At 39.3% G+C, this 12,022-nt stretch overlaps 1 protein-coding gene across 1 annotated transcript; it reads right to left on the bottom strand.

Moving 5' to 3' along the window:
* Positions 1–6,022: 6,022 nt before the first annotated feature.
* Positions 6,023–10,164, bottom strand: LOC128518637 (uncharacterized). Its single transcript, XM_053491837.1, has 5 exons — positions 9,995–10,164; positions 7,969–8,235; positions 7,691–7,810; positions 6,869–6,985; positions 6,023–6,631 (listed from the first exon to the last, which is right to left on the bottom strand). Exons 1-5 carry the CDS (start codon positions 10,037–10,039, stop codon positions 6,524–6,526), a joined length of 657 nt encoding a protein of 218 aa, XP_053347812.1. The 5' UTR covers positions 10,040–10,164; the 3' UTR covers positions 6,023–6,523.
* Positions 10,165–12,022: the final 1,858 nt, after the last annotated feature.

Raw genomic sequence — 12,022 nt, 5'->3', positions numbered from 1 at the left:
TAATGTTCATATGCCAAGAAGTCTAACTTTATTTATTAGTTGCACCCGAGTTTTGGGGTAGCACTGCGGCCAGGTGTACTGGCCCATGTGCAGTATGTGAATAATTTACCACGGTTCTGAATCTCATTTAATGCTAGTATTTAATTCATTAGTCATGTAAATATATTCAGTAACAGATTTTGTTGAGTTGTACATCAGAAACACACTTCAGAGCCTCATACTTAAAAATAAAGTACTACTGCAGGTATGACATTTACATGGATTTCTGAACTTTACATGGATTAAAATTACCTTACATTCAGTACTATTTCAATTATATTCAATAATTTTGGGGGGGCATTGATTCTGTCATTCTGTAGTGCATTGACATTTCGGTTTAACAAAATGTTCTTGGAATCAAAATGGACCAATGCTTTTAATTTTGCATTGTTTAGGAAAAAAACTAAAAAAAAAAGAATAACCAATAACAATAATAATAGATAATTATTTTTTAAAAATAAAGTCAAATAAATATATAGGTTAAACTAAAATTCAGTTCATTAAAAAAAATAAGTGACCTGCTCCCTTTAGGTCTGTTGGTTGCCTAGGCAAGTTGTTGCATTGGCACCCCCCGCCCCACCTCTATTATTTTTTTTTAATTAGTTCAGAATGTTGGGTTGGTGTGGTGTGGGGGTAGTGTTTACTTGATAGCATTTTCAAAAAAGAAACCACAGGTTTTTACTTATTGCTTTTTTTTTCCAAGTAAATGTTAAAGGCAAATTATGTAAATTGTTTGTACATTTTATATGAATTCTGTGGAATTTTTTCTTTTTTTTTGTAAAATGACCGTTTGACATTAACAGGTGACTTTAAGCACACGGTATGGCGATGAGCTGATTTGCTGCAGTATACTGTAACATGCATACGGTGCAAATGTTTTAAAGACACTAAATGTACGTAAACGACAATTGGCTCGGAGTATCCAGGTGTCCACAGAATATTCAGCGAGTGGAACGTTTAAACTTTGAAAATAACTTTTACAATTTGCAAAAGAGACGCATCTGTGTGGGGGAACTGTGCACAAAATCGTTCACCAACAAAACTTGCACATTACCGGTACGTTTCTAGGAGTTATTTTCACATCCCAAGTACAGTCCTGACCTTGCTTCAAGCCATTTTCACATCTTTGGGCAATAAAGGAGTTCCTGGGAGGCCAGTGTTTCAAAGTGAAGCAGCCATTCTGATCATGCCTCTGGAATACTGAGAATACGTTCTACCTTGGTGGGATATGTGTATTAGTGTGGCTGGGGATTCTATGGAGAAATAAAGAGTTTATACTCTCAGATCTGTGTTTCGATATTATGTGCCACCAAATTCCCAGTTACACTTAAAGGCCCCTGGTATTTGCATTACTAATTTACTGCAGTGGTAAACTGGTATGTTTGCTTCTCTTGGATAATAGAGAGAGAGAGAGAGAGAGAGAGAGACCATTATAAAACCAACTGCAACTTACATTTGTCATTTAGTTGTAGTTATACTATAGCATTGCTGAATTCTCATGATTCTGATTGATCTGAAGGGTCTTGATTATTGATTTATTTTCTAAAACAGCAGCACTGACAATAGTGCAGCTGCTAAAATCACAGGTGTATCTCAATGAAGTTGTTCCATTGCATTAATGTCTTGTGATAAAAGATTCTTTGAAAATGTATGGAATGAGTCCCCAGTGTCAGGAAGGTTTTGTTGTATGAGAAAGTCTTCAGTAGAGAAAAAGTCGCACCTTGCAGTGTAACAAACACGAGCTTTTGACCTTTAAGAGGTTAGTGAGGGGAACGATTGTTTATAGCTGCTATAATGCAAGTCAGGATGAGAACTTTGTCCTTGTCGACATTCCACAATTAAAGCAGATTAAAAAAATACACCATATCATTTTTTTTTAAATGAGCATCTGCTAAACTGATTTGTTGTGATATGTAAACAATAAAATGCCTTGGGACAGGCTGTTATAGAGGAATATTTTTCACTTCTGGATGGAAGAAGGAACATTGCACCAGCCCATTGTTAATTGCTTTTCCAAGTCATCACTCTATGGATTTTATTTTCTATATATTATCTCTGCAGGGTCAGTGGTGGCTCAGGCGGTGGCTATGCTTCATTTCTTTTTTGGCCATGGTGTCAACTTCACAGAGGCACGTCTGCATGAGGGGACACAGAGGGCTGCTTGGCACATTTACAATAAACCTTGTATCTCATTTTAGTGTTATAGGAATTTGAACCAACATACCGTCAGTATGAGGAGCTATAGCAAATTAATTCTCTAGCCTTTTATTTTGTACAAAAAAAAACATCAAAATACAGTGTTTTTAAACGCATCTTTAATGCAGCCCCTTGAGCACATGTCTAAAGACATGCTGTTGGCAACACTCGAGTGCATAATGCTCAAAAACTCAACCTGTACCGAATTTCATAATGTACCTTCCACAAGCCTGTATTCTTTAAAAGGGACCTGTTATACAAAATTCACCTTTTAGTCATTTTTAGATTAAAGGGGCCTCAGGTGTGTGTGAGCTTTTTGTCCTTTTTCCATTTTTGTATTAACCAGGGTTTAAATTATCCAATTAAATCTCCTCTATTGTGCTCTCATATAAGACATGCCCCACCATCAGCTTGTTGCACAGCTCTCCTGTTCTCTGGAAGGGTGGTGGCTCAGGAGTGGCTCATTTACATAGACACTAAAATGGCACATTTGGATAACAAGTAAAATAAAGGATGCATTACAATTAGCATTATCTGAGGCATATCCTATCCTGAACATTAACATATACACTTTAAAGTGACCTCTGAGACCTGTGTTTACTTTATAAAGAAATAGCAAAACATGAGACCTTTAAACAAAACTTTTTAAAAGTGCCTTTGTGTATAGGATGACTTTCTTTTTCCAGTTCCTTTCTTGTTTAAGAGTAGTTAAATATCCGAGCTCTGATTTGCATTTCTGACGTGAACTCTTACGCAGTTGCATTTCTTATTTTGTGATTAAAATTACTTGTATTTCACATGGGTTTTTGTAGATAAGAGAGTCTCAGGATCCACTTGGAGAAAGAGAAATTCGAATTAGAAGCTGCTCATTGACATCAACACACTGGGCTAACGACAGAAAGCATCATGTCTTCATATTTAGTACGGCACACATGTATTTAAAAGAGTATTGAAATTTGTATAAAATCAATCAAAAGCTATAAATGTAAGCAGTGATTGTCTGTGCCAGGCTCCAAGGGTGCAGCAGAGTCAGTGTAATGATGGTCCTGGCATGTGGGTGTTATGTTCAGTGGAATTATCTAACACTTCCTGTTTACATAGGAACACACTATGTTATACACTATGTTAACTGATCAGCTGTAAGCACCCCGCTGAAACCATTCAAAAGTGCACACAAAATTCATATGGCTGACATCCTAATAGTTGAAGATTATAAAAGTAATCTTTGTGGTTCACCAAATTTTGAGTATTGGATGTCTACAGTTAAGTAATATGTTACATTGTGTGTGTGTAAAAGCCTGTGTCCAAGCTTTAGACAAAAATTAAGTTATTCTACCATGCATTTGTTTTCTTAGAAAAGTTTTACATCTCCAGGTTCCGGGTTCGATTCTCGGTCTGTGTGCATGAGGTTTGCATGTTCAACCCATGCTTGGTGTGTTCCCTCCCACAGTCCAAATACATGCAGATTGGGCTAATTGCCAGCAGTGTGTAAATAAGCATGTGAGTGTGTGTGCCCTGTGATGGATTGGCACCCTGTCTGGAATGTACCCCCACCTTGTGCCCCAAGTCTCCTGGGACAGGCTCCACGCCTCCCGCGACCCTGTATACAAGATAAAGCGGTATAAACGATGCAACCCCTTTTAATAATCCATATCTAAAAGGTACAAAAGCATGAATATCACACCCAACTGCAATGCACTGATCAGAGAGTAGATTTTTACACAGTGCTGGACTGCCTCCTGCTGCTGAATCTGTGAACTGCAATAGAGTCATAATCAAAGAGATCGAGATCATTACTGCACCAAGGAAATCATTACCGCATTAACAGTTGAAGAAAAAAGAAAGCATCCAAAATCACTTATCATCAGGAATCAAAGGGCAGAGGTTACAGGTTATATAATAATTTAGTAAACAAACAAGCAAATCATAACCACAGAAACAGGGGTAGCTCAGTGGTTAAGGCATTGGACTACGGTTCGGAAGATCCCAGGTTCAAACCCCACAACCACCAAGTTGCCACTGTTGGGCCCTTGAGCAAGGCCCTTAACCCTCAACTGCTCAGATGTATAATGAGATAAAAATGTAAGTCGCTCTGGATAAGAGTGTCTGCCAAATGCCTAAATGTAAATGTAAATGAAACAACAGCAGATTTCACAAATGCAGCACGAGAGTGACAATCAAACGTAATCATCAACAGAATGGTGTGATACATCCTGTGTAAAGCAGAGTTACAGTTACCACCCTGTAGTTGATAATTTTACTATAACAGCACATCCCGAAGTGTGTTACTGTAAAAAAAAAAAAAAAAAAAACTTTAAAATAAGGAGAAACTGTAGCTTAACCACTGGGTGCTGACACTGGGGACTCCTTCCAAAATTACTTGAGCTTTCAACAACAGGGATAAATAGTAACCCTCTCAGAGATGCGACCCGAGCTCAGTTCTCAACCATGGTTCAGATGAAAGCTTTTAAAGCTGCATTCTGGGGAATTACAGGGTTGCAGGGGACTGGAGCCTATCTCAGGAGACTTAGGGCACGTGGCAGAGTACACCCTGAATGGGGGGAGGGGGGGGGCAATCCATCTTTGGGCACACATATACACACCCTCATTTATACACTACGGGCAATTTGGGGATGCCAATTAGCCTAATCTGAATGTATTTGGACTGTGGGAGGAAAGCGTAGTCCCCAGACGGAACCCAAAAAAGAGGAGGACATGCAAACTCCATGAACACCTGGAAGTGCAAGGCGACAGTGTTAATCACTAAGCCACCGTGCCGCCACTTATGGTCTGTTGAGATTTTTTTTTTTTTTTTTTTTTTACTGTGCTTGCACTGACAGCCTTGACTTTTCTTTTGATGGCCCCCCTCTCCGCCTTCTCTGGAGCCATAATTGGAATGTCCGCCTCACATCTAGAGCGCTGGCCTCCCAGTACTCGCTGAAACGGCTTGAAGTGAGGCCAGGACTATACCGGGGGGTGTGGCAATAACTCCCAGCTGAGTTGCTCTAACATGCAAGTGGTGTTGTTAAAAAACAGTTCCGATTTCAACTTGAACACACCACATAGTTATTCAGAAATGTAATCTGTTGAACTGGATGGTATACAACTTCAGTGGCGGTTGTTAAGCTTGTTATAGCTGCTTTAAAGGAAGCACTAACAGGGACGAATTGGAAACATAACACTTACTGTGGTTCCACAATATTTAATTAAACTATATACAAATAAAAACATGTTATTCTTTAATCAATAAAGAAAAAAATCTAACTTCTTTGTGGTAGACGAATGAAACACTTAGAGATGTTTTCCATGTGTTGATTTATTTATTGTTTATTTGTAATATTAGTGCTGACTGCCACACATTCAATTTCTAATTTTCTTTTAAAATCATATTTAATTGTAGAAATATGAACATCTTATTGATTTGCTCAACCACACTCACTCACACTCACACACACACACGTAGGCACACACAAACACACACACACACACAGAAGGAGGGGGCGGGGTGGGAAAGTGTTACGCTCTGGTGCCCCTTGGGAAGAAAAACTATCTCCATCATGTCATTACAGTAGAGGGAATGTGATGAGGTGTCCTTATAGTGGAGCGAAAACAAGAAAGTGCCCTCTAAGCTGCCCCCTTGGTAGCACGAACACTATAAAGTGCCCTCTAAGCTGCCCCCTTGGTAGCACGAACACTATAAAGTGCCCTCTAAGCTGCCACCCCACAGTAGCACAAACACTATATAGTGCCCTCTAAGCTGCCACCCCACAGTAGCACAAACAGCTGCCACCCCACAGTAGCACAAACACTATATAGTGCCCTCTAAGCTGCCACCCCACAGTAGCACAAACACTATATAGTGCCCTCTGAACTGCCTTCACACAGTAGAGCAAGCATGATAAAGTGTCCTCTAAGGTGCCCCCACAGTAGAGCAAACATGATATAGTGCCCTCTAAGGTGCCCCCACAGTACAGCAAACATGATAAAGGTTCCTCTAAGGTGCCCCTACAGTAGTGCAAAAATTATATAGTGCTCTCTAAGCTTCCACCCACAGTAGAGCAAAGATATACAAGATATACTGCTCTTTAAGCTGCTCCTCCCTCCAACAGTAGAGCAAACACTATAGTGTCTGCGTTGGTTTCCTTTGAATTTTTCAGTTTCATCTCCATGTGCAAAAGATCTTCCTGAATCCTCACTAAGTGGATGTGTGTCTGAGGGTGTGGACATGATGTACTGGCTTTCCTTCTAGCGTGTCCATGCCCCCCACCCAGGATTCTCAGGATTGTCTCTAGATCAAGTGGCACCTGGACCAAAATGGTGCATTCTGTTTCCTTCTCCTGATGTTTGGCTGGTCAGGCTTGGGCTTTTCACTGGTTTTCACTGCAACTTGTTCATTCTAAAAAAATGTCACAAATCATTCACATTAATGCCAAAGAGATTTCTGGGACAAGAGATTTCACTGAGACATTTGTACTTTAAAAAGGAATTAACTGGCATTCATCAACACACACCCAATCAGCACTACTAATTCTTTTGAAACTATGGCAGAAATGTGTAGTTACATTTACATTTACATTGTGATGTGTTCAACACAAACATTTGCACATGTAAAATTCTAACTGAAAACACTTACTGTTTTATTATCTGTCACTATGGAAACAGAAGAGGATGGATGTCGTTTTGTCTGAGGTTCCTTAAGTCCTTGCACATCACACTGAGATTCTGTTTCCATCTTTCTTTTCTGTACAATCTTAAAAAATGTTTAAATGAATAACCTATACAGTGGGAAAAATAATTATTTGGTCCCCTGCAGATTTTCTATGTGTGCCCACTTACGAAGAAATGACGAGCCTTTAATCTTATAGAAATAGTATATTAATTAAAAATCCAGAAACAAAACATTGAATTTTTGAAGCTGAGTTGCATTTCACTAAGTAAAAATAAGTATTTGTTTCCCTACTAACCAACAATGAGTCTGGCTCCAGAGAAGCATTGGGAGAAAGTGCTGTGGTCAGATTGAGATCTTTGGCATCAACTTTCTCAGTCAAGCACAGAGGTGGAAACATCATGCTGTGCTTCCCTGCTAAAGGGATAGGCCGACTTTTCTGCATTGAGGGGCCAATGGATGGGGTCATAAACTGTAAGATTTTGGGTGAGAACCTCCTGAAGATGGGTCATGGACGGGTCTTCCATCATGACAATGACACAAAACATACCTCCAAGTGGCTCAAGAAGAAGCACATTAGGTTATGGAGTGGCCTAGCCAGTCTCCAGACCATAATCCTATAGAACATTTATGGAGGGAGCTGAAACTTCAAGTTGCCAAGCAACAGGCAAGAAACCTTAAGGATTTTAAGAATATCTGTAAAGAAAGGTGGAACAAAATCCCTCCTGTGATGTATTCAAACCTGTACCTACTGTATGTGCTTGCCCAGCAAGGGTGAAGCAAATTCACCTTTTTGTCATCTGTCGTCGTGGCAGCAGAAGGGTATAATTGTGGATGGAGGTCAGGATCGAGTACAGCAGGTTCCTCGAGTTCAAGGGAATCATCCAGGGTTTCTTCTCGGTTTCTGATCTTCACAAATGCATACATTTCATAAATTTCTATGTAACATTTGACTGTAACTTATATAATGAGAAATCCATTTTCTTTCACAGTTTAGTTGTCATGCTTTGTGCTTAACGTTATGGAGTCTATGGGTGTCATAAAATGCAAAGCATGACCAAACTCACATTTTCTAATATGTCCTTCAGATTACAAACTTCTGCGCTTTGTTGTTGTGGCATCACAACTAGATTGTCATGGACGACCAGGCACCACTGCAGAAGTCCATTCATTTTTTGATGAGTCCCAGTTGCAGCAGAAGTGGGTGATGGTTGAGGGAGGTCAAGAACCAGTGCACAAGTGGATGATTGTGGACAGAGTCTTTTTTGCAGAGGTTCCTCCAGTTCATGCACATCACCCTGGGGTTCTGCTTCCCTTTTCCTTTTCTGCGCAATCTATAAAAATAAAAAAAATTACCAGAAGTTTCAATACAAATTAAACAGCTATACACATGTGCATTTGTTTGATGCATCAGATTTCCAGATTATACGCCAATGTGCCTAATGTTTATATTTTGCGTCGTTGCTGATGAATATGCTTAATGAAGTGACTTGCAAAACACCAAATATACTGTAGATAACAAAAGTTCTGTTTGTGGCTTTATGTGTTTGCACAGGTAGTGTCACAGGTGTTGTTAGCTAAATGAAACAGCAGGCTGTGCCATCATCAACTTTAGGTTATGCTGTGAGAATGCCTGTGTCAGTATAGCGGGCCAATGGACGGGGCAATGTAGCGGGTGTCCCTCACCATATTACAGTAGCAAGTGTCATAAATTGTAACAGTAGACAGCTCCATCATCACCTTGGTTTGTCATACTGTGAGGTAATAATATTGTGAATAATCTGCTAAAACATGAGCAGACAGAGGAGTAGCCGCGAGTTGACCGTACACTTCATTAGCAGGCAATGACAGCATACAGCCATCAGGATCTGCATGTGGGCAAAGCCGCAGTTACCCTCTAGTCAACAGTGTTGGGTGTAACGAGTTAGAATACTTGGCTTACTTTTTTGATGTAACGAGCAATCTAACGCGTTAGTTCCGCCATTTAATGACTCAGTTTAGTTATTTTTTCAAAAATGTAATCCGTTATTCAGAGAACCAGACAGCAGTCATTCTCAATCCCTTAGTGTGTGTGTGTGTGTGTGTGTGTGTGTGTGTGCGTGTGAAAGTCGTCCTACAAGCCCCGCCCCCTTCTGTTATACCCCTATCTCACCTATGCGCGCGGAAAGATGGAAACCTAATCACAGCACCAAAACTTGCGGTTATTCATGATGAATCGTACTTATGGCCACCGCGCGAAACCGCATAGGTGAGATAGGGGTATTAGTAGTTAACAGATTATGGGCCAAACTCGCTGAGTGATGATGGTGGAATAATTATAAAGGTCTTGACTAAAACAACATGCATGAGGAATCACAAAAGAGTTTTCATTTTCCCCAATGGAAAAGTACTCTAGTTACATTTATCAGAAAGTAACACTGTAATGTAACTCTTTACTTACAGTAATTTTGTAATGTATTTAGTTTGTAATTAGTTACTTTAAAAAGCAACGTCCCCCTACACTGCTAGTAAATTAATACATTAAACATTTAATTTCATAGTATTTGCTAATCAGTTTGAGGCACAGTGGCACCATGCGTTATCACTGTCTCCTTGCACCTCCCAGTGTCCAGGCTCAGTTCCCCGGGGTCTTTGTGTGTGCATGTTCTCCCTGTGCTTGGTGGGTTTCCTCCAGGTACTCCAGTTTCCTCCCACAGTCTAAAAACATGCAGATTAGACTTATTGCTATTCCCAAATTGCCACTGATGTATGAGCATTTGTATGTGTTTGTCCCCTGCAATGGATTGGCGCCATATCCAGGGTGTACCCTGCCTTGTGCCCTAAGTCTCCTGGGTTAGGCTCCAGGCCCACGGCCATGCTGTATACAGATTAAATTGGCATAGACAATGAAGGTGTGAGTGAGTATTTCCTTTTAGATTTCCTGTTAATCTTAACAGCTTTTGAAACTTGCCCAGTGCAGTGCAAACGATAAGTTGTTTTATCTCATATAATTATGATTACGCCTCCTTAATATTTTGGATTTAAGATTCATGTTTATCTGGAGGCCTGTGTGCCAAACACAAAGTAAAGCGAAAGAAGATTTCATGTTCAGACCTGGCGCAGAGTCTCGTCTTGGTTTCCCTGAAGATGGCCAGCCATGTTTCGAAGATGTTTCAGAGCAACAGGAGGAGGTACACTGAAATAAAACCTGTAAAGATTTCAAGTGAAGGTTAAATCTCAGTGTGTGTCTGTGTGCGTATGTGTGTGTATGTATGTGTGTGTGTGTGGATGTGTGTGGATGTGTGTGTTGTGTTTGTTTTCTTTGTATTATAACACCAGCTACATCCTTTGTGACATCATAAAATGTGGTTGCAAGTAGCATCATGAACGAAGAATAAACACAGCATGCAGGATTGAGACGATTTCGATTAACGTGAATGTAAAAGGTAAAAACATTTGTATCAATTAATGGTTTTTAATTATTAAGTACAATTATTTTAGATTTTGGATTTTCTCATTTTCTTTTAGATCAAACACACCAACAATCTAACCCTTCAATTAATTACCAGAGCCGTTTCTGAGCATTTCAGGGCACTTAGCAACAACTTGTTGACTTGCTCATTGTAACTTCATTAAATTCACACTTAAATGATAATTTCTGTAATATGGCCTCCAGATTTTTCATGTCAGGCATAGTTACATAGATAATATGGTTTTGTTTTTTTTATGTTATGGTATGCATGGAAGTCAAAATTATTTCCATTTCTGCGTGTGAGAATTTCCTTTTTTTCACAGTTTAATCCTTGACAACTAAATTAAAGGAGCCCCACATCTCCCACCCAGTACCCCCTCCCATATCCATGACACCCCCACCCAACCCCACACCCTCATGCCACCCTTCCTTATTTTGTATAAGAGGAAAAAGTCATGTAAATGAAATCTGATTTAACAGATTATTCTATTTACAATGAATTAAATTTCTTAACAAATACAGTATTAATAGCGTTTATTTATTTCAATAATGTGTTTGTACTCAAGTAAATAATTTAAAAAGAGCATTAAATTTAATTTAATGTAATTAAACAATTAACTGCGCATAAAATTTAGCCACAATCTTTTCCCTTCGTGTTGTTTTTCCCTCAGATATAAACGTATCTCACTTAATGATCCATGCTTGTTTAGTTTAATAATTTGCTATTATTTTCACACTACAGTAGAGGGAGCCCTGCGACTCCATCGTGCTTATATTGGGGTTTTTAGTTAGCACCTAACCCACTCTAGCACTAGTGCAGACTGCATTTGTGTCTAATCTTAGATAAGAATATGAGAAATGGCCTGAGATGTGGTCATTTAGACTGGTGATTGATTGGAAAATCAAAACTCCTGCCATATTTGATCATCGAGCTTCGCACCATGGAGTAGGACACGTCACTCACTCACTTACTGTCTATACCAATTTATCCTGCATACAGGGGGCCTGGAGCCTATGCCAGGAGACTCCCCGGCAGGGTACCAATGCATCACAGGGAACACACTCACTTTTACACACTTTTGGGAATGCTTCAATTTGGGAACACTTATTAACCAAATGTCTTGGGCCTGTGGGAAAAAAACAGAGTATCTAGAAGAATACCTCCAAGCACTGGGAGGACATACCATCTCTATGCATACAGATTTGAGGGGGGACTCGAACCCAGACTCTGCAGGTGCAAGGCAACAGTGCTAACCACTAACCACCATGCTGCCTCAATTGTTTCTTATGAGTAGACTTATTCACATTATAAATATTATTAGATCACACATTTCCTAGTGTTGTAATTAATTAGTAAATCATGTTGTGTTGACCTGTTGTAGAAATGTAATCTGTACATCTGTAAAGACCTAAGTAAATATTTTTTTAGCATAAAAACTCACAGCGTTTTATTTCTTTTATGACCCAGCAATGTGCAAACACAATTTGTATTATTATTGGCACCCCTTGTAAAGATCAGTACAAAATGTCACTGCACATTTTAAAAAAAAAAAGGAAAAAATCCAAACTTTTATTGAAACAAATTTAATCAGAATAAATAAAAAAAAATAATCCCTGTCCAGGAACATTAATATCAACAACAACTACACACCAAAAGAAAAGGTAATACC

Source organism: Clarias gariepinus, chromosome 3, assembly GCF_024256425.1.
Source record: "Clarias gariepinus isolate MV-2021 ecotype Netherlands chromosome 3, CGAR_prim_01v2, whole genome shotgun sequence".
NCBI classification, from domain to species: Eukaryota; Metazoa; Chordata; class Actinopteri; order Siluriformes; family Clariidae; genus Clarias; species Clarias gariepinus.
This window is presented reverse-complemented; position numbering and strand designations above follow the sequence as displayed.